The sequence below is a fragment of the Vulpes vulpes genome, chromosome 4 (genome assembly GCF_048418805.1).
Source record: "Vulpes vulpes isolate BD-2025 chromosome 4, VulVul3, whole genome shotgun sequence".
NCBI classification, from domain to species: Eukaryota; Metazoa; Chordata; class Mammalia; order Carnivora; family Canidae; genus Vulpes; species Vulpes vulpes.
This window is the reverse complement of record NC_132783.1, coordinates 42,002,585-42,027,064: the sequence shown is the minus strand read 5'-3', so window position 1 is coordinate 42,027,064 and position 24,480 is coordinate 42,002,585. Positions and strand designations below refer to the sequence as shown.

Below are 24,480 nucleotides of genomic sequence, written 5' to 3'. Positions count from 1 at the left end.
TTTAGCATATTCTACTTGAAAAACAAGTTTTCAAAGCATTTGGAATTTGAGGCTTAGTTTTATCACTCAATTTTATGATACTAAATCCCTTATAAACTATGTGGCAAATACTTATGTGCTTATTTATATGTTTTCCAAAAAGGTTGTGTTTTAAACAAACTTTATTAAGATTTTATTTTTAAGTAATTTCTACACCCAATGTGGGGCTCAGATTTACAGCCCTGAGATCAAGAGTCACATGCTCTACTGACTGAGTCAGCCAGGCACCCCAAACAAACTTTTTTAAAACAAAGTTAACAATTAAAAATTGCAGGAGAATAGGTTAATAAATTATATGGTGTACTTTTCTTTTCTAAATTTATGAGACAATATGTAAATTATTTGGGGGGGAGTTTCAAGAAGATGGACATGAACAATATTGCATATAATGGAAGAGTAACCACCATCTAAATATTTCATAAGCAGGGAAAATGGTGGAAGGCCAAATGGAAAGAGGTCAGAATTGCTGTGATCTTGGAGCAATACAAGAAATAGGAGGTGAACCCAAAGAAGAAGAAAAGAAAGAAGATGAAAGGGAGCAGGAGAAGGAGGAAGATCCATACACATTTGCTGAGATTGAAGACAGTGAATATGATATGATACTAGCCAATATGAGCACAAAGAAAAAAATTGGGAGTCGATCTTTTATTATAAACAGACCTCCTGCCCCTACACCTCGACCCACAAATATCCCTCCAAAAGAAGAAACCACACCCTACATAGCTCAAGGTAATGTTTTTGTTTTCTGTATGTGTGTGTACGTGTTTGGGGATGAGAGAAATTGTCCTCCTTTTAGTGGGGTCAAAAGCCCCAAAGATGAAAAATCCTTTTAAGGTCGTGAGTTGTATTGGCCCATTTTTAATTTAGAAACACAATAAATAAAGAAAATAAAAATAATGGGTAAGGTTCTGGTTTCTAATTCTTCGAAGGATAGTTTTGATAAATTATCCAAAGAACATGAAACCATGACTTGTGTCGAGAAATTCTATTTGGAACTTTTCCTATAATTCTATAAGAGGGAAGCTCAATTCCTATGAATAAATAGCAACACAGGAAAAGAGGTATTCCCCTTACTTTTTGCGCCAACTCTATTTTTTGCTCCTAATTCCACTTAAAACCTAAAAATCTGTGAGCACTAGAATCCCAGATATGCAATCCCAATTTCTCTGATAATTGCACAGCACCCCAACAATTAAGATTCACTTCATCTGTCATTGAATTTCAACTTCATTTTAGACTCCAATTCTTCTTTCTCATTCTCTACTCAGTTGAATATAAATAAAAAAACTAACAAATCCCTGAGCTTTTTTATATCTATAGCCCCAGCAGGGTATACTTACACTATTGTTATTTTCTGGCACTCTTGTATACTCTGTTATGGTTTGATGTATTCCACAAGTCCATAGTGTCTTAGAGATGATTTTTATTTATCGGTACATTGCATACATGTGCACTGAGTGCTTTTTTGGACTAACATACCATCCCAGAGGCTGAGAAAATGGGATAAAACAATTTCTTCATTCTTGAAGAGTTCCTTGTGGACAGATATGCAAATAAATATAAATATCCAGAGTACAAGGGGACACTTTATTAGAGATTTTTTAAACAAAATGTTTGGGGGTTAACTAAAGCTGAGAACCAATAGTTGATACATTCAAACAATTTAAACCAAGTACACAAACAGAGCATTTAAATATAAACCACAAACCTACCCAACGAAGCAATTACTCATCTGTGCTTTGTATGTTCAAAAGAAACCATTCAATCGCTTAAGCATTATGTATTAGAAATTTGTACAAAAGGGGCACCTGGGGGGCTCAGGGGTTGAGCATCTGCCTTTGGCTCAGGTTGTGGTCCTGGGGTTCTGGGATCAAGTCCCACATCAGGCTCCTGGCAGGGAGCCTGCTTCTCCCTCTGTCCATGTCTCTGCCTCTCTCTCTTCCTCTCTCTGTGTGTCTCTCATGAATAAAAAAATAAAATCTTTAAAAAAAAAAAAAAAGAAATGTGTACAAGAAAATTTAGCAAGTATATGTAATTACCAGTGCACAATATATTTACTCAACAGTGATCTACTGCTGATAATGTTCAAGAAACTATTAAAAATCAGAAAATAACAAATTAATAAATGTGTCAGCTGAAATAAAATGGCAACTGGAATAATTATCTAGATTATTAAGGCAGGGAATAGCTATAATTAGAAATTCTTAGATTGTCTAATATAGTGACTTCTAGGTTGCTACTAGCTCTTAGGCAGGGATACTATCTCCCACTAAATATTTTTTAAAAACAGAAGATAGATACAGCTCAACACAAGAATTTAGCTGTATTAAAGAAATTTCTACAGTGGCACTTTGTCCTCTATATCCCAATCCTTGGAGAATTCTCAGGACCACAAGTAGAGTCTCCCATATTGGGATGTTTTGTTTTTTGCTTTTTATCTTCCCATTCTTCTATCGGCTGTCATATTCTTATTTTCCATGAACTCTTTCTTGTTCTCTATTTGTTTTCTTTTTTTACAACATTATTATCTCTTTCTTTGGCAGTGCTGAGGGCAGTATAATTCATTTTCTTTCATTTTGCTTTGATTTTTCAGATTTCTGTGATTTTAATTTTTCTGCAGTTTTCATATTATTTCTGTTTTCTTTGTTTGCTGTTTATGCTGTCTAGAATGCTTAATACTTCCATCAACTATCTTAGCTGTGCTTTTATGTGTAAGAATGAAGCGCCAAAAACCTAAAAGGAAACTCAACTTGTTAACTGTGGACTACATTGTAGGGTAATAGGGAGGTAACCAACTTTTGCATTGAATTACCCCACATTAGTTTATTTAGATCTATTTTCCTATGCTTTTCAGTTTACCTAGAATAAAATCCAAAACTCCAACCTACTTTATATATCTGGTTGCTGTAACTTTGAGAGATCAGAGCATGGGAAGAAGACTGGGAAATTTCACCATTTAGAATGCACAATTCAAGTCCCTTTGTTCAGTCCAGTGTATAACTCCTGGGCTCATGGTGCCTCATGTTTCATGGCCAGAACTGCTTTATTCTTTCTCCAAAGAATAAACCTTCCATCCTGGCCAGTTGCTTCAGTTCATTAGAGAAGGAATTTGGACTATGACTGCTTTAGACTTACAGCTAATCTCATGTTAAATAAGAGAATTGTGGTGATTTTTCACCTAATTCATTTATTTATTAATTACATAAAGATTTATTGAGTACCAGGTGATAAAATCTCTGTGTGTTAAGTAAATGCCTTACATGTCAATGGTACATTTGTCATACACACACACGCATGCATACACATACACACACACTTGCATACACACACATACATATATGCAGGAACTCTAAAAAATCTTAGACATCTTGAGTTTCTAAGAAATTTTAGAAGCTATTTATCTTACCTACTTATTGTACGTTTGACACCCTTCAGCATTCATAAGAAATCTTTCTAATTCAGTTACATAATATAAATTACTCTCACTGCATTCATGTTATATGCAGACAGCAACCAGTGTTATAATATGCAGGATTTTTGTTTTCATATTTTTTGCAGTTAAGTATATAAAAGCAGTTACAGGTTTTGGCTCCATGTCCCAACTCAGTAGCAAAATCTGAACTGTAAATGAGGTCGCCAAAGTTCCTTTCCATTATTTCTTCCTTTCCTTTTTCACTGGGATATACTTGCTTGCCTCTTCCTTTTATGTTATTGATTGTTGACCATTCTGTTCCCACATTAGGAAAAATTGTCTCATGAGCTCATGTCTCTTTCTTGATGTTCTTTGCATTTCACAGGGTAAAAGTCTTCCATCACATCTTTCTTCTTTTTTTTTTTCATAGCTCAGGCAGCTGTATTAAATAATATTGCCATCATTTCCCAGAAAGCCATCCATTCAATTAGAAGAGCATTAATTTGCCCCCATTCTTGCCGGAACACAGAAGTAGTAGAGGATGTTGGCACATCCAGAATATGTTAATGTAGCCAAAAAAGAAGAATGTAGAATAGGAGATGGAAGAGGAATGAAAGATGCAGAATTCCAACTACTTCAGAAATTCAAGGAAGTACTGGTAAGGAGACTAGGCAAATAGACCAGAGAGATACAGGAAAATCATGTTGGTTTTTGCAAGATAGTAGAAAACGTGTGTATTGGTGTCCACCCCCAGATCCTGGCACAGAGCTCCTGAAACCTTGGTAACTTCCTGGATGACAAGAAGTGTTTTTTGCTCTAATGAGGCAAATAGGCTTTTGAATAGGCTTTTGAATGGCTCCTGGATGAGGGATGGTCATCAAATACACCAAGCCATGATAGAGGCTTAGAATCTTCAGCCCCAGACCCCCATTTTCTTGAGAAGGGAGAAGGGCTGAACACAAACTTATTGGTCAATATACCTATGTGAGGAGGGCTCCGTAAAATCGTAATAGTAGGGGATTCCCAGAGATTCCATGTTGCCAAACAGATCCACACAGGAAGGATGGCATACTCCAACTCACCCATTTTGCAACCCCCCTCACACACACACACCTCCCCTCTGTCAACCATCAGTTTGTTCTCTATATTTACAAGTCTGATTCTTTTTGTTCATTCATTTTTTTAGATTCCACATATGAGTGAAATCATACAGTATTTGTCTTAACAGTTAAACCATCCTATGTTTGAAGTACTACTAACGTGAAAAGGGGAATTCATATAAAATGGGACAAAGTTCTAGGATATATATTGACATAGAGTTAAGCAGTTTAACCACTTTCATACAGCATAACAGCAGAAAGAGATTCTATTTCCACCATTGCCCCCAGAAATATAACTTATTAATGCAAAACTAAACCCAGGGTTCATTTTATTAAGAGCTGTGTTTCTGATTATTTCATTCCTGTTATACTAAGCCTAATTTTGGGTGAGCAATCACAAAAAGAATAATTCATTTTTCTTAAATGAAAGGTTTTTGAAGTCCGCATGCTTTCAGATGTTGCATTCTCTCCCAGCTTTTTCTCCCTATGATATGGCAAAGGATCATTCATTAAGTGTTAAGAATATGGAGGAATTAATATGGATTTACAGTCCTCCTTAATGACAGAATTGTTGATTAAGACTAATCAAGGAAAGAAAATGAACATTTTGGTAGTGTATATAGATTGGTAGTAAAAGAATATCCATAAATCATGCAAAGAGATGACTGCCTATTGGGGAAACTTTTTCAGTATGAATGGTCAATTTCTTTTTTTTCCCCTCACACAATTAGTAGAACCAAGATCCTTCAGAGTCTGTGTTGCTGGTTTTGGGGTAGAATGTAATTTCCCTTTCCATTTTCAATTGCTACTGAGTTGCCCTTGGCATTTTGCAGAGCAACAAAGTTGTATATGACCTTTTTGAGAGCTACTCAACTACTGGGGCCCTAAAATGTCAAGTACAACTCAGTTGCTCTCAGAAATTTTCCACTTGCAATTCATTTATACTTGAAATTGATCACATACAATGTAATTGAAATGCAAACAGAAAAAAAGACCTTGTAAAATCTCTTAGGAAAATTAATCTGTATCATTGTATATGTAACAGAATAGAATGGTCTCTGTCCTCATTAGTGAAGAAATGTGGTCAAATGGATTAAAGTGGGCCTTAGGTCAACTGCCTTGGATCCTGCTCTCTGGCAGGTGACCTTGTCCGAACCATTTAGCTTCAGGACTTAGTATGTATATCGCAGGTGCTTTCAGAACAGAGGGGACATATTTATTCTATTTGTAAACCCAATGTCCCTGTATACCCCCCTGAGATTCTCTGCCGCTCCCCTTTCCTTGATAGGGTGCTGGTACAGCTCTGCAAAGGAAGAGTTGTTCAGACCTGTGCTCTCACTGTCCTTCAGAAGGAATCAAGCCTGGCTATGTAACCCAGGGTTTTTGATTGGTTCTTTTTGTCTTTCTCACAATAGCATATCACAGAAACATTGAATTAAACCTATGAAGGGCTTTACTGACCATCTGTTAGAGTGTTGGCATAATAATGAAGAACTTTTCCAGCCTCATCTTCCAGAAATTCAATTCCTTCATGTTAGTGAAGGGAGAAAGAGTAATCAACTGTGGTGTAAATTGACATCAAAAGATTTATGTTACATGTGAAAATAAATGCAAATATTATCAAGCACTTCAATTTTTGTTCAACAGCAGAGTGAGTTCTGGTCTTTCTCCCCTTAAATTTTGATGCTTATAGCATCTCTGTTAAATATCTCTTTAGTAATAAATTTAGTTGGCCTAGAATACTAGTTCTTAACTGGTGATGATTTGCCTCCCAGGAAACATTTGGCAATGTTAGAAATGTTAGGGACATTTTCAGTTATAACCACTGGGACAGCACTAATGGCATCTAGTGTACAGAGGAAGGGATACTACTAATCCTTCCTACAAGGCACAAGAAAGGCCCCATCATGAATAATTACCCAGTTCGAAATGTCAATAGTGCCAAGGTTGAGAAACCATGACATAGGTTGTGCCCATTGTTAAGACAAAGTAAACATCTGAATAGAATACTTCAGAGAATGGTCATTTGAACATTAAATCATAGATGTATCAAATAGCTACCCACACAAGTTGTCTTTTTTCTCACATTAGATTTCCTAAATTCACAATATTTTTTCACCAGCACTTTCAGCGTGTATATCTTTTTTCCTCTAAATATGTAGCAGTTGGAGAAAAATAAGATGTTCTGTGGGGTTGGCTCACTGAGAAGAACCTCCTCTGAGGGATTGGCAGCATGGTGGAATAAAATTCATGAAGACTGTGAAACTGGATGAAACAGAATTTGAATCATGACTTAGCCACTTAAAAGTTGTGTGGCTTTGTACAACTTACATAGTCTTGTTTCATTAAAAAAAATAAAGAATGATAAAACCTCCTGCATAGAGTTTTTCATGGGAATTGAAATGACACATGTACAGTAGCTAGCACAGAGTGGGATGCAAAAATGGTAATCACTATGAAGGAGAGTATTCTGTATACACGGACATGAGATAGGACTTGCTAGATCTTTTCAGTCGTGTTTTTTGCTTCTTGCCTGGGTTTCATATGCCAATATCTCATCTTGCACGACTTTTTCAAGGTATTTATTAACTATCAATACTGAACACTACATAGAACAAGTGGGACAGCCCTATCCTTTTAGAGTTTTCAATCTGCATTTCTGTAATTTGAGTTTTAATAGCAAAATTAATATTTAATGTCTGTTTAAGTGAGAATGACCAGGTCCAATGGTTACCTCTTAAGATAGCAACATTTCCTAATAAAGGGATAAAAAGAGAAGTCACAGAAATTCTTTTGGGTAATCACCAACCATGAACCAAAAGATGAACTCATCATAGTTTCTAGTGTATTATAGAGGCTTCTCAACAACCCAAACCATTTCTCTTAAAAAAACAAAAGGAAAATTACTAGGGATGTTACTGGAGTAATATCTTCATTTATATCATCATTGAATACAAATGGTAAAAAAAAAAAAATCACTCAGTGAACCTAAATGAAGTCATATGGGAGGAGATAAATCCCCAGTCCAGGGCTATGCAAGCAACAGGTGTTCAATACATGTTGCCTGCCTGGTAACAAGAGGAAGGAGGACCTGCCTGCCCAGTCATGAATTGGAGATTTCACTAATAAACTCGTTGCAAATGGCCTCTAGCTCTAATTACACAGAATTCCATAAACCAACTGCTCTGTCTTTTGAAGTGTCTCAACTTCCTGAATAAGAAACATTTCTAGAATAGAAATATTCTTATTTGCATCAAAGGAATAAATATGCAAATAAAAACAGTTTATATTCTACTCTGGTAAAAATTAATTTCCTTAGACACGGAAAACATAACTTATAGTAAGGTTTTCTGTTTGGGAAGAAAATTTTTATGGGAACATTATTAGACTTAAAGTTTCCATTACAAATTGGAAAGAAAATTCATGCTTTCTCCTTAGGAGAAAATTGATATTGCCATTGAATTAGAGTGTTTATGCCATTTTCCTTCTGGTAGTTTATATGATTTCCAACTTTCCTTCCCTACCAATCTCAGAAGTAAGCTTAAACACTTCAGTGACCTCCTGTGTGCTAGTTGACCATTTGCAGTATTCTCCTTAAAAAAAAAAAAAAGAATAGCACAACTCCTGACTACATATATCTCCCAGGCAGTAAACTAGTTTTGGATGGACAGCCTTCATAGTATGTGGCTGTGACTATCTGGGCCATGCCAACCCTAATGTGCCTATTCAAATGTGGTGGCCTAAATTTGATAAATTTGTTTAAATTAATAACCTATAACTATTGCTAACAAAATGCAATGATGGTTTTAAGCCAATTACAGTGCTCAATCTATCTTGGTCAATTTGCAAAGAAGCTACATCTCTCCTCTGAGCTTCAGTTTGATTAGCCAGTGTGACTTCTGATATGATTGAATATTCTCTTAACCTGTTTTTGCTGGTTAGACAAAGGAGCTGTTTACACATTGTGGTTTGGTTTGGTTTGGTTTTTACCTCATGCTACCTTTTTGTTATTACCTTTCACAGGGTAATATTGGGGGAACAAGGTAGGAAGAGTAAGGCTACTAGAGTCAAATTACCACCCTAGCCTCCCTGATTGTTTTTTCTCATCTCTATCTTCTTTCATTAGTAGGCACTCATGACACATTTGACCTTTGCTTAAATGAAAACATCAAAATGGAGGACAGTATGGAAACTAGAATGGGGCCTTTGCCTAACTCTGTAGGTGATAACACAGTTAGTAACCTAATGAAAGTTTATTGAATGAATAATAAACACACAGCTGCAACCTGTACAATATCATTCCCTGAGAACCGAGAGCACAATACAAATCTGTATACTTTTTTATATCAAATCTCTAGTTTCAAGAATAATCTTCAGTGATAGCTCTAAACATTTTATGTTGCACTACTAATGGGCATGGGACATCAAGGGGTTTGTTGTTTAGACGCCACATCTTTATGAATGCATTTGGCTATTGCACGGACTTTCCATTAACTTAGCCACTTACAAAGAAATTCCAAATAAGTTTTGTCAGATGTTTTAAGGAAGGTGGTTTTGGAAGGGTCCCTTCACTTAAAATAGGCCACAAATGAAGTTGCATGAAGAATATTTTTGCAAAAGCAACCTAGGAAGACAAATAGTGCCAGAGAATTTGTTATATTTCACCTTCTCCTCCTCCTCTGTTCTTCTGTAGTTCTGCTTTGCTTAATGTTTTGAATATTTAATACTATGCTAATTTTTCCATTTAGTGTCATTTCTATTCTAGAGAAAATTTTATAGAAGTTGTTCTGCCAATATTTAAGATAAATGGGGATGGTATTTGGGACGTTTATATTGTTTGAGATTATTTTGAACCGCATAAATTGTTTTTCTTTCCCTGTGGACTTTTTTTAACATTTAAATGTAGTGACAACTACTAATAATGTATTCATTTTCCTTTCTTCTCAAATTCCAATTTTAGGTAGGAAGAGAAAAATAAGATTTCACTCAGGCAGAGTCATCCAAGTTGATGTATGTCATATTTGCCTTAATAGCATTTTTTGAACATTGATGAGGTAAAATATGATTGTAAAAAATAGTTTCCTGTAAAAATTCAAACACATTAGGGACAAAATCACCTCCATATTTTATAAAAAATTACCTTGGTCTATGATTTAACTTTCTAGTTGTTCTATTATTCTAAGCTCTCGGTACAAATAATCTCTTCCACAAAACAGAGCCTCCTATTTAAATTCATGCTTAAGAATTTATCCAGCACTATTAGGCCTGGAGTGACTTGAAAAATAAGAATTGGTCGCATCTTAAAATGTCAGAGCTAAGTGAGACATCAGAAATGATCTCATCTGAGCTCCACCTTTATCAGCAAGGAAATAAAGGCCCAGGCAGGGAAAACCATTTTCTCATGTCACATATGTTAACATTAAAACAAAACTATACTTCTTCCATTGTGCCACGTTGGTTAGCATTCTGGCATATATGCATTGGGTTTATTTGTTTGTTTTTTCCAATTTCTGTATGTTTAAAACAGACTCTCATCTTACCACAAATCTTGTACAAAAGTATATACAATATAAAGCTGAGTGACCCATAACTCAATGTTCAATTCTCAGGATATCATGGATTTTGCATTTACCTCTTATAAAGGTTTGTGTCAGTGAGCATGGTAAATAGAAAGTATAATGGGTGACGGGCACTGAGGCGGACACTTGACGGGATGAGCACTGGGTGTTTCTCTGTATGTTGGTAAATTGAACAACAATAAAAATTAATTTAAAAAAAGAAAGTATATAAAGCCCTTTAGAACAAAAGTATTACTAGTAAAGGTTAAATGTTTCAGCTAATTATTAACTGTAAAAAACTGAAAAATTAGAGAATTCTGACATTTTCTATCTATCCTTTTCCTAAGGCTAACAGAGTATGTTTACTTTGTTATGCATGTTAGAGTCAGTGATCATTTTGATGGACTAGCTCATCATGAGACAAGTTAATATAGGTCTTTTTCCAAGATTGACTCATATTAAAAAACACCTCCTAACTTCCATAGCATTGAGGAAATAGTGTGTTTGTCAATGTGCTAATTGCGTCTTTGTAAAGAAATAAGGATTGTGTGTAAGTGGAAGGAAGGGACCAGTTGAAATGCATGCAGGTGAAGGTAAATTAAGAGAGAATTTCAAGAGAGATTATCCAGGTAGAAAGGGTCTTTGTACTGTGGGTGTGATGTGCTACACACCCTGCCTTTAAAAAGTCCTGTTGTGAGCACTTTGATAACCATCCTTCTCAGACACCCAACTCCCCTCCCAGTCTTCTGTCAGATCCCAAGGCTCTTCCAACTAGAAGCCCTGGTGAAATCTCAACAAGAAATAAATATACTGTTTATAATTCTAAGGCTAGAAACTGAAAGAGAATGTTGACTTTGTAGTGTTTACTGCATTTCACACACACTGGGCACTTGTCAGCAAAACCACATATAAAATGTAAAGTGATTTTTAACAAAGTAATGCCAAAAATCTGGAAAAACCAATTCCAAGTACAGCTTCAAAATGCAACATAATCGTTAATTCAAAGTGCAGCTTCAAAATGCAACATAATCGTTAAAATCAATCGATCGATGTACTCTATATTTGGAGAATTTGTTGTCTGGATTTATCTTTGGATTCAGATTATTTTCCATATTAATGATGTCAGACTACAGCTTTTTTTTTTTTGTCTTAGATATTTTCAGTTATTATCTTAGTATTAGCAAAAAAAGAAAAAGCACACAAAGACTCTGCCTGTTATTAAAATTCAAAAGTGTTTCATTTTTTCAAGACTTTTTAGAGCTAGCCAATGGAAAAAAAAATCAAGCACCACTTGTAAAACTTTTTCTAATATCCTAAAATATATTCACATACCATACATCCATTATTATATTTTATTTAAGGAAAAGTATAAACCACAAACTCAGAACTTGCCATTAAGTTATATTTAGCATGTTTTCCAAATACTAATTTGAAGCAGAAAATTGACTTTCAACCAGAAATATTATTTCATGTGTATAATTTTTCTTATACACATCATACTTTGAAAATATATTTGCTTTTCCTGTTTGAAAGAGGACAGTACTCTTTCTCTTGACAATACTGACAAACTGCATATGCTTAATAATAATTTTGATGTGATAGGATTTGGAGCAATTTTTTAAATATTTTATTTATTTATTCATGAGAGACACAGAGAGAGAGGCAGAGACACAGGGAGAGGGAGAAGCAGGCTCCATGCAGGGAGCCTGATGTGGGACTCGATCTCGGGACTCCAGGATCACGCCCTGAGCCAAAGGCAGACGCTCGACCCACTGAGCCACTCAGGCACCCCTGGAGCAATTTTTTAAGTTAAAAAAAAAATGTCATCTGGATTAAACACAGGTATGACCTTGACAATAGATTAATCTAAAGAATATTAAAACTAAAGATGAAAAATATAAGTCAACTGCTAGGCTGCGTCTTTCTATTTTTTAAAATTTATTTGAGAAAGCACTGAGCGGGGAGCCTGACATGGGGCTCAATCTCAGGACCCTGAGATCAGTACCTGAGCCAATGGCAGAAGCTTAACTGACTGAGCCACCCAGGCACTCTGGGCTACATCTTCCAATCAGAGTGGCCAAGCACCATCCAGCTGGACGGCGCTCTCCCTCCCACATGCCACAGCTGGATTGTCCCAGGAGAGTCTGGTGAGCTGCTAAGGGAAACCAGAGACTCAACAATGCTGGGAATGCTCAAAGGTTCTTTTGGTTCCCCTCCTTCTATCTTCTTCTTTATCTTTAAAAGGGAATAGTTATGGAAGAGAAGAGGCAGCAGTGCTGTGGAGAACCAAGCAATAGATCAAAGTTAAAGGCTTGAGGCTCTAAATCATGTTCTCTACTAACAACATTTCTGGGATCATTGCGAAATTACTTAGCCCTTTTACAAGTTAGTAAAACTTCCACCTCCCTCATCTTTAAGCATATGAGGTAGGACTAAATCTCCAAGACCTCTAGCAGTTCGCAAACCCTGTAATTCAGACTACCCATAAAAAATAATGGAACAAACTCTGGGATGTTCAATTTCTAAAGTCAAGTTGTAAAAGGTATAGGCTTTTTCATTAACAAATGCCAGAAGCTATACGGAGCTTTGTGGGTGCTCAATAAATATTAAACAATGAATTTTATCTTTCATCTGCAAAATGGGATGAGTAATGCTGACTTGTCTCACAGAATTTCATGCGAGAAATAATAAATGAGAACAAAGCACTTTTCAGATAATGAAGTAATTCGAATAAGCTGCTTTAATAGGTCTGAGGTCTAGCTAGATGATGCAAGAATAAAGTGTCTTTTTCATTACTACATCTGTGAAATACAGCAGTCTTTTCATCTGTTTAAGAAGAAATAGTCATTATCCTTGCTTATCACCAGAAAGTCAGCATGAGTAATTTCTGTGCAAATGGAATTTTGCATGTGATTTTAACATTTATCACTTTTAACAAAATACACCTTTTATATATACCTGATATCAGAATGGAATCATATCTTGATTTAAACAGTTTAACAAGGTGTTCCATCAGCATTGCACTGTTTCGCCTAAAGAAAATGCTTTTTGAAATAACTGATGATAAGCTGTGCAAATGAGAAAATTGTAAATTTAATAATCCTCCTACTCAAAAATAATACAATTCAAGACTTGCTACTAAGGAAAATGAGGTATCACACTCTAGTTTCCTAGAGACTTCCACAGTTTGTTCTTTTTTATGTTTGTGTTCAATAAATACTATGTACTATTTTTTTTACAGTGTTTCAACAAAAGACAGCCAGAAGACAATCTGATGGTGACAAGTTCCATGGTCCTAAAAGACAAGGTACTGACATGAACTTCAGTTTATTTAATAATCTCTAAGTGAGATTTAAAGAAGTCTTATAAACAATGAATAAGGTCTCCAAGGATAGAAGTAAATAATTTTGTGCCTGATTAGTTTTACTCTTAAACTAGTGTCTTGCCCAAATATAATTTTGTCTTAAGATTAATACAAGAAAATTATTTCAAATAATAAAGGCAAGAAATAGCCTTGTGAGAATGTTTATGGTGATGTTGATGATATTGTTACCAGGGCTCTAGGAAGGTCAAATAAAACAAATTCTCTAACATGCATGGAGACCAGGCTTTCACAGACTGTTAGAGAGAGGCTTCTGGAGTTTAAGTTGGGAGGGTTGGGGGCAAGGGGACAGATGATTGATTCCCCCAAAGAAGGGGACCAGCATGGGATTTCTGTACTCTGCATTGAACTCCAATCAGAGATTGCACCCTTGTCTCACTATTCTCTTGCCCTCAGCACTTGATCTAGCATTTTTTTGGAACACTTGTTTGTCATGCAGAAAAGAACTTAAAACTGTAGCTCCAGAGACATCACACACAGTAGAAAAATTTTCCTCTCGCTCTACAAAGAGGACACTGTCTCAAGTTTTCCCTAACATATCTGGTTCCTATTGAAAAGAGAAACTCTAGCAGGTTGTTTATTATTATTCTTTCCCCTGATAATAAGAGCTTGGTTAAAGTTCAAAAATCAAAAACAAAAGGTGACAGATGTAGAAGGCTGGCTCTGATAATCAAAAGCAGATGCTTTTAACCTCAACGCACCTTTGAAATAACTTCAATCCAAAACAGCACTGCCTTGAAATCGCTACCAGAGAATTATTGAGAGAGATACTAAAATAAAACCAAGAGGTTATCTCACAGCAGGTGGTGTTTCATGGCTAAACACCTAGCCAATGTCCCTTTGTGCCATCATAGAGATGGTTAGGCACCCCTTGCCCCCACTCCTTACCCCACCAAGTTACTAAATACACAATCTCAGTAGAACTGCTTCTAGGACATCATGGATTATCCTCAAGCAAAGGTATGTCCTTAAATGGGTGTTCTTCATCTGTCACTTCAAGTGGCACTTCCCATGGCAGCAAAGTTGTACTTAGATCATCCTTCCAATTAAGTACATGATGCTTGAATGCAGCACATCATGAAGCTGAATTTCTGGCCCTGAACACATAGATATACTGCCCACGAATTTACATGCAAAAAAAGAAAACCTTCTATTTGACAACCTTCCATTTCTAGTGATTTCATAATTTGAGCAGAAAGATTTCTCTTTTTAAGTCTACTATTATCCTTCCACTGAACCTTTACCTCTCTCAAGATATAAGTGCAGACTTCCATATGAGATCATTCTACAATTAGAATCAAACAGTTCCTGAAGAATTAACAAAGTAGAGATTATTCCTACTAGGACTCCCCACATACCTCACAGAATTTTGGAAAGAATATAGAGAAAAGATGCTTTGAGCACTTTAGGAGAAAATTTCCCCGAAGCATTTTGAAATAAATTACTCAATTATCATGTTTTAATTAAGTTCTGTTAGAGTTGTGGGGGAAAGTGAAGAAGGCCACCAGAGATGAAGGAAAGTGACAAATAGCAAGAGGAGTGAAGAGATCCTTGGAATTCTTGATCTTACCAATTGTCCTCTGGCTACTCCCAGAGAGCCACATAAGGAAAGGCTGCTAGTTTCTATTAAGCCTAGAAGAGACCAATTATTCTTCTACTGTATATACAGAAAAATTATCCATTCTGTACCCATAAAAAAAATGGAGGGGAGAATAGTGAAAGGAAACTAGAACCTAATTATGAAATATTTTATTGGACCAATATTTGCCTATACCATATTACCTAACTTGTTTCATTAAGATCAAGGATGAGTAGATTTTTAATATCCTTTCAGGGCTAGAATACTGAAAATCTTACTCATTTTGTATGAATTTTTTTCTCTTGCTATTTCGATCTGACTTATTGATGATGTTTTAGATTAGTCACCTTAGAGCAATTTCCCCAGATTCCTTTAACCCTGCATATCAGTAATTCTGTAGAACAGAAAGGAATATTATTCTACTTGCAAGGAAAAGAGGAACATTAAACTTGTGAAATGTTGAAAAACATCCCCGATTACTGTAATCTGCAGGGAAATCAGAATCTATTATGAGAACAGAAGAGATAATTAAAAATAATTGGGAAGATTGTAAAATTAAAGATTTTACCTTTTTCTTTACTGTGTCCAATCATTTTTCTCTAAACTTTTTCATATTTTTATGACCATCCAGTCCATGGGACATAATGGGTGATCAAAACTGCTTAATCCTGTAGTAATGATTGCTCTTTAACTATCCTGGGATTTCATAGTATAATAGAAAAAGTAGTACCTTTTTTTGAACCAAAAAAGGGGGAGCTGTTTTATGAAATGTTTGTCAGAATCAAGATTTTCTTAAGGACTAGACAGGTTCTCTAAGGAAGGTTAAAGAAATCGTTTCATTCTTTCACTATATGCTGGAATAAAAAGGGATTACAAAAGCCAACTACTTTCCCTCTGAAATTCTAAGTGTTTCAGATGCCCTACATTCAAGACTGCCAAGGGATTGCCAGGAAGTTACATTATTGCTAAGTCAAGGAATTTTCTTGAGGAACAGAAAAAATTAATTGGCACCATTTTCATGGAAACTTAACAGATTTCTTCAACTCAATTTTCACATCCTGAAAAAATATAAGGAAAATGGTGAGGACTTTGGATCACAGATAAAAGTTTCCATCAAAATACAGTTATAAAATCTGTTTTCCTGAGTTGGTTTTGAACTTGGAAAATGCCAAAGTGGTATTGCAGAATATGCTGCTAGCACATCTCTCCCACCCCTTCCCAAAACTGAGCTTCACAGGGTGGTAGAGGGTTTGTTCATCAACACTGCAAGCCAGAGAACTGAATTTTGTCAGTGAGTTTGGAGTTGATCAGAGTTTTGAAATCTGAGTCATGTTAATGATGCTCATAGAGGACTGATTTATAACCCTTAATTTCAGTCTATTAAGTCTATACTAGAGGAAGATTCCTTCCCAGTTACTAGAATGCTTGGATTCATTAGACCCCTGACAAATAATAAATTTTCTATGAAATATTATTAGTAATTAGAAGACCACTAAGTGAACATGATCAAGTCAAAGAGGGCTGGAGAAATGTAAGGACTGGCTCTTCAAAGAAATGGAAATATCTGGTTAATTTTTCCCTGCCTTATATGTTCATATAATAGTCTTGGCTCAAGACTACTCATATCTCCCATACTCATTACACTTTTTTCCCTCTCTGTTATATCTTTTTCTTGGACTATGTCAAGGGGCCTTTTCTATCCTCACTGGAATCATCTGCATATCATTAACATAGTCTTACCTCAAATATGATACATGGCAACTGATGAGGTTTAGCATTCCTACCATTCTGAACTTCTTCCCTGTGATTATGGGTCACATCCACAAATCTCAGTCACACAGTTAAGTAACGAATCTCATCAAGGATGTGCTGCTGCTTTCACTCTTGGAAGATAAACTGTTTCTTTGGGGTTAGGTGGGAGGTAAGGGGAGCACATTCACCCTAGCCGGCTGCCTATATTAGTGACTCCCAACCCTAGATGAGTATAAGAATTATTTGTGGAGCTTCTAAAATGTGGTTGCCTAAGTCCTACCTTAGACATGACTAAAAATGGAACACATCAGAATATTAATGAGCCATAAACTCAAAACCAGCATGCAAAAGAGAAAATATAACCAAGAGAAACTTTTTTGAAGGCCATATTGTGTCAAATTTGACTGCTAACTATGTTTTATTTCAAAAATAGTCTATACAATATAATTTTATTTTTTGCCATGTTTAAACCATGCTTAAATCCATGTTTCACATAAAAATTCAAATCTCCAACCACTCCTTATTATATTATGGTATCATTTGCTACAAATGACTTCTGCCGTTATCATTTGTTAACATGTTTTCCATGTTGTTTTCTTACATCTGAGGCATATTCCCCCAAACTCATAATTCTACAAAAGGGAAAAAATAGAAGATATATCAAGGGAATCATGTCAATAAAAACATGAAGGAAACATTTATTTTTGATAATGGAAACTATTCACGTGGGTTTAATATGAAGCCACTAAATCTTCTCTGCTAAGTAACTATCTACCTGGCCTTAGGTATAGTCTCTGACCGCTGACTCTTCAATGCAGACTGAAAAGTCATTGTTGACTGGTCTTTTCAGAGGGTATGAATGCTCAGGGGAAAGATACAGTCAGGGAAAATATCTTGTTTGTGTTCTCCAAGTGCCCAGTGCTGCAGAAGTCTGATAAATGTTAAACAACAGAATTTTCTCTAAGTTGGAGGCCTGGAAAAATGTAGACATAGATGGTATCGCCCTTACATAGAGGAAAATAGAATGCTTGTCTCTGAAGTATTTTCATCAGGCTGTTTTTGCTAGCAGTGGATATATTAAAGAGAAAAGAGGGGGGATTATCAAAATGTGGTTATTTGAACTCCATAAAAGAATAATGGCCTCAGTTCTCTTTTTCAGTATAACTTACATTTCCATGTTCACAAAAGTCTTTTCATTAAAGTCATACCTGGGAAAACTTGTGTGATAACTGAGTTCTTGTCTGAAATGGTGATGTGTGAACAGCCCACAGTAGAAAGTAAGGAGAAGGGATTTAATGTTACACTTTGCCTCCTGAGACACTCCCAATAAAGCTCTGTGATGGAGGGATGGTATGCTCAAGAAGAATTCTGTTAGTAATTGAGGTGGGGAGTTCGATGCCTACAGACCAATCAGTACATAGCGCCAAGGAATCATGTTTTACCTGTATGTGGCAAAGCTGCAGTAACAAAACCTGCTAACCTCCAGGATCCTCAGCTGTGAATTTCAACTATCAAAGTCCTCTGCAACCTAGAGCAGGGAACAAAATTTGACTGAGCACAAGGAATAGAAGCAAAGGATAAATAGACACTAAATCTCTTGGTGAACATGATTCTACAGATGTGTTCCCTTTCAAGAAGGATTGAGGAAGAGAACAAATAAATAATATGAGAACTTCAAAAGCCACTCCAGAGAAAAGGAAGGATAATTTGATCATGAAGACTCAGGATAATTATACTTTTGTAAATGATTTGTTTAATGAGTAAGATTGTCAAACACCAAGTGATCAAAATATAGATAATGGGAAATACATTCACAAATACAATAAGAACATTTCAACTAACAATTTCTAATTTTTTAAATCTTAGGCTTTTAAAAGTATTTTACCTGTTTTAAAAATATTGTAAGGCAGTAAAGAAGTATAGATTATTTTGAATTTTCATTTATTATATTTAAGCTGAACTATTCAATCTTCAGGTACAGCACCTGACACCTATACAAAAGCCAAAAAATAGAATTTCAGAAAACTGAACTCATAAACAAATTGAAAACATAGGGAGGAAACAGCAGCAGAAATTCTGGGGTCAACGTCAGGCTAAGAAGAAAGCAAAATACATGAAAGACATTTTAGGTAAGAGGGTAGGATGATAGGAAACATATGACATGAAGAAAAAGATCTAGTGACAAAAGGAAGCACGATAAAAATAAAATAAACTTTAGCTAATAATTCAGTAGCAAATGAAAATCCACCTTGATCACAACAAAAAGGAGTGTTGGTGGATAAAAATCAGTTATTGAAGTTGAGAACATAATTGGAGAAGGATTTTTTTCTCAATACCAGGAAGGACTAAAAACAATCAGATGATATGGAGAAGAGAGATCCAACTCATGTATATAGGTTTGGTTGGGTTTTTTTTAATAATACAAATACAATCAATGACATAGCTAAGCAAAGCTTTGGAGAACAGGGAAGTGAAGGGCTACATGGGCTCCCTGTGACCCAGAAAACAATGAGGAACTATACTCATGTTTATTTATTTATTTTTTTAGATTTAATTCATTTATTCATGAGAGACACAGAGAGAGAGAGAGAGGCAGACACAGGCAGAGGGAGAAGCTCCATGTAGGAAGACTTAATCCCTGGACCCCAGGATCACACCATGAGCCAAAGGCAGACACTCAACAACTAGCCACCCAGGCATCTCAGATTTTTCTATTTTAAAAAGAATCAAAATCACTTTTAAAAATTAGAGAATCTGTGTGACAAAAATTTGAGGTAATGAACTAAACAATTTATTAGGAAAAGATCGCAACTTAAGAAATTTATTTAGTCTGGCTTTTCATTCATGTAAGAAGAAAACAGATACAGTTTTTGGATACCCAGGGTTTTAGAAAAGATGTAATTTCTGTGTACATCATGAAAGTATTACCCAAAATATATTCTAAGTAAATGAGAGACTAAACAAAGTAAAAAGCTCAAAGAGAACTTATGGTATTAAAGAATTTGTGGTGAAAAACGAATTCAGTAAAACATGGAATTGCATTTAAGTAATTATTGTAAATTTATTTATAAAATGTGATTGTGAAATATTGATGATAAAAATAGGTAATACAGCAAATCATAATTTTATTGCAATATTCTGGGTCTGATGCTCAAATAATATAAAATCCTTTAAGAATTAGAAGAAAATGTGAAATTAAAATTATTCCTTTTCACTCATGACTTAGTAATAAAAATATATATATAAGGTAAACAGTATCTCTGAAGTTTATTTTATAATAAAATATGTACCTTCCAAATCACTTAATATTATATTTATATGCGTGTATGTGTTCATATGTATACATATATTTGTATAGTATGTATAACAAGTCAGAAACTAGTATTTTTAGCACATGGAAAATTATTAAGAGAAAACATGAGGGGTAGGAGGGATTCGGGCTAAGCTGGCCTAACAATATTCCTGCTGAAGGCAGAGCCAGGTGATCAAATATCACGTAGGGGTTGATGGAAGGTAAAGGAACCCAAGCAGATACTGAAGGTCATCAGATATGGAGGGTGGGGAAGTCTGAGTACATTAATGTAGCAGGATTCTTAGGAAAATTGAACAATACAAAGACAGACCTGCAAGTACAAACAGTGAAGCATAATTGGGAAGAGGACTCAGAGAGGCCGACTCAAGTTAGGTCAGGGGAGGAACTCTGGCAAGTTCCTTAAGTTCAAGAAATGGGGATACTTTGTTTGGAATTTATATATAATTCAGTATTCCAGGTATCTCCTAATTCACTCACATAGCTCAGAGTTAATTTACCTCCTCCATAACTAGTTCCTTAGTTATGGAACAAAAAAATAACTTCAGACGTAAATCTTGGCCACTGGGTTTTTAAGTTCTGTTACTGACAAGTCCTTTCCAATTACAAAATAATTTGGTGAGATGGTACCGCATGGTATGACATTGGTACAGCATATCTGGCATGGCTTGGAATGGTATGTATTCCATGGGAAAGCCTATTAGCAAAGTGGGAGAAAGTTTCTTACTGTAAAAACACCTGGGTGGCCCAGTCAGTTAAGCGTCTGCCTTTAGGTCAGGTCATGATCTCCTGGGATCCAGCCCCACATCTAGATCCCTGCTCAGCAGGGAGTCTGCTTCTCTCTCCTTCTGCCCCTCCCCCTGCTCCTTCTCTCTCTCTCTCTCTCTATCAAGTAATAAAATCTTTAAAAAAATGTTTTTAAATACAGTATTATCACAGAAAGCTGATAATTAGAAAAAAGTAATCTGATACTATCACAATAGAACAACTTATATCATCTTAAGATAATTTCCCTCCATGCTTTATTTTATGAACATTTATATCATTAAAATTTTACTATATATACAAATTTGTATTCTTCTTCTGTACTTATCATTATATAAGTACTTCCTATGTTGCCACGTGGTCTTTTCTTTCACATGGTCTTTTAATTATTGTGTTTATTTTAATGGCTACTTAATATTTATTGAGTAAATATTTCATAAAGTAAATTTTGTTGTTCAGCAATCAAGTTGTTCCCTTTCAAATTTTCAGTAAAAAATGCTCTTCCAGCCAGTCACTCAGTAATAGAAATAACTTTATGAAAAGCTCAGTTCACTTTCATATCTCATCTGAAGATTCATACACTAACCACAAAGGTGTTACTTGATGTTATGTAACCAATATTTGATCAAATAGAAAATCTTGTAACGAGAAACTGATCCAAAATAGTAATAGAAGTAATTAAAACTCTAGAAACTATAGTTTGTCTTAAAGCTTTTACATTAAGAGACCAAGAGTCTGGAATATGTACAGTTAGCAAACTGACGAATGCTTTTCAACAAAAATCCTGTTAAAATCATACTAAATTTCCTGAAAATAAACTAATAATAAATATAAATTTGGGGAGGAAAGAAAAAAAGTTTCCATCCCACATAAAACAGTAATCTAAATGCATTACAGCAATTTTGTACACCCTACAAAAAATAACAGGTTGCACGTTTTGGGTTGACTAGTCTACCCTCAGGAGAAAAGATAATAAAATGCCTAAATCATTTTGTTTTGCAACTTGTCATGGCTAATATTAATTTGTCAAGACAATTGCTTCAAACTTTTTAGTGAGCTGGGTGGTGGGTGAGTAAAAGCAGAAGTATGTAAACTTAGTCTAATTGTAAACAGCTCACTTCCAGAACTTGCTGTCTAGAAAACCCCTGCTGCTCCTAACTTTTGTTCTTTTGTTCTCTCTGCACAACCACGCAAGATGGAGCTCCACGCCCTCAAAAAAAGTCATCTTACTTATATTTTAGTGGTGAGAATTTAAAAGATGAAGGGATAATTGAAATGAATACTGTTAAGATGATTCAGTATTTTTTTGAATTCAGCTAAACCTGCACATAGAGCAAAACAAGCTGATATGGTTTTCCGGGAACTTTCCTTGAGACGACTTCAACAAAAACAGAAAATCCAGCTTCATAGGTTACTTGAAATAAAAAACGCATTCATACTTAGTCAAAAGAATGATACAAGAGAGGTGCTAGTTAAGTTTTAGCTATTAAATGATGAAGCTAAACCTCCATACTCTGGCAGGAATGGCCCGTAGAATTATTTTGCTAACTGCACCTCCCAGATTGGAGTAGCGTAGGGAGGCCTATAAAAAGCAAATGGTATAAGAAGCAAGATCTCAATTGTTATCTGTTTTTTGGCTGCTGAACCAGTGAGCCCTCTGGCTGACTTTTGCTTCTTCAATTCTCCTGGGATTTCATGCTCCGTCATCCCTGAAGAAAAAGATTTAGAGTGAGGAATCTGTTGACATCTTGTTAGTTCTGGAGAATAGAACTTCTGAAGAGAAAAGACAAGCCAAGAAAACCCCCATAGGAATCAGAATGATTGGCCATGGAGCAATTTTATGTGTATGTGAATCTTTTTAGAAAGGAACCCTCTCTCTGTCCCTGTTCCAAGATTACCTGCTAGAAGCCTTCTCAAAACCAAGAATGCCATTAAAGGTCATTCCAAGACAGCCCCAAGGCTCAAGTCCCCTGGAAATACTTAAAACCTGCTATGAAGTACTTGAAATGCTTCTTTTCCAGACTAACCAATCTGAACATTATCAATGAATCCTTATTACTGTAAAATTTGAGGGGCACCTGAGTGGCTCAGTCAGCATCCGGCTCTTGATTTCAGCTCAGGTCATAATCACAGCTCAGGTCATGATCTTAGGGTCATGGGATCAAACTCTATATTGAGATCTCCTTCTCCCACTGTCCCTCCCCCCACTTACACACATGGTGTGTGTGTGTGTCTGTTTGTCTCTCAAATAAATAAATATTTTTTAAAATGTGAATAGCCTCCATTTCCTATATCCTTATCTGTCTGATCTAGTAACAGTCTAACTGATCTGTTTCTCCTTGAAGATGGGTTCCCAGTAGTGAGAAATTCTTTTTTTTTTAATTTTTTTATTGGAGTTCAATTTGCCAACATATAGCATAACACACAGTGTTCATTCCGCCAAGTGCCCCCCTCACTGCCCATCACCCAGTCACCCCAATCCCCCACCGACCTCCCCTTCCACTACCCCTTGTTCATTTCCCAGAGTTAGGTGTCTCTCATGTTTTGTCACCCTCACTGATATTTTCACTCATTTTCTCTCCTTTCCCTTTATTCCCTTTCACTAATTTTTATATTCCCCAAATGAATGAGACCATATAATGTTTGTCCTTTTCCGACTGACTTATTTCACTCAGCATAATACCCTCCAGGTCCATTCACATCGAAGCAAATGGTGGGTATTTGTCATTTCTAATGGCTGAGTAATATTCCATTGTATACATAGACCACATCTTCATCCATTCATCTTTCGATGGACACCGAGGCTCCCTCCACAGTTTGGCTATTGTGGACATTGCTGCTAGAAACATCGGGGTGCAGGTGTCCCAGTCTTTCACTGCATCTGTATCTTTGGGGTAAATCCCCAGCAGCGCAATTGCTGGGTTGTAGGGCAGGTCTATTTTGAACTCTTCGAGGAACCTCCACACAGTTTTCCAGAGTGGCTGCACCAGTTCACATTCCCACCAACAGTGCAGGAGGGTTCCCCTTTCTCCGCATCCTCTCCAACATTTGTTGTTTCCTGCCTTGTTAATTTTCACCATTCTCCCTGGTGTGAGGTGGTATCTCATTGTGGTTTTGATTCGTATTTCCCTGAGTAGTGAGCAATTCTTCAGGGACAGCAAACCAGTACACAGCTGGACAGGATTACCTATTCTCTCATTCTAGACTCTGTTGACATATTTAGATTTGATACTGCATGAGGCATATACTGCTGAGGAGTTACCCAATCCCTCTTGAGATAATAAAATAAATATGTTGTACTTATTAAAGAAGGTACAAACTCAGATGAGTTCTGCAACCAGGCAGTTAACAAGTGTGATGCCATCTGGTGACCATAAGGAGTGACAGGGATTGAGGTAGTCTGGAGAACACAGAGCATCCTTAAGGGTATGCAGCCTTTTTTATGTCTTTAAACACTACATGAGACAAATAAAGCACTGAATTCACCCATAGTCTGTGGCTTGCTGCTACTGTACCTTGGACTGGTCTATGGTGTGGCATTAGCTGCAACACATGGGAAATTGGACCGTGCAATGTTCTTATT

The 24,480-nt window shown here is 36.0% G+C and overlaps 1 protein-coding gene across 3 annotated transcripts in view; it reads left to right on the top strand.

Moving 5' to 3' along the window:
- The window catches only part of BANK1 (B cell scaffold protein with ankyrin repeats 1), a 282,579-nt gene that overhangs the window by 244,689 nt on the left and 13,410 nt on the right, over nucleotides 1-24,480 (top strand). For 2 of the 3 annotated variants that reach the window (XM_072755563.1, XM_072755564.1), the window contains 2 exons: nucleotides 463-768; nucleotides 13,351-13,416. In XM_072755563.1, coding sequence (XP_072611664.1) covers nucleotides 463-768; nucleotides 13,351-13,416 — 372 coding nt within the window. The remainder of the gene's footprint in view (nucleotides 1-462; nucleotides 769-13,350; nucleotides 13,417-24,480) is intronic. The other variant, XM_072755562.1, reaches the window with a different exon arrangement.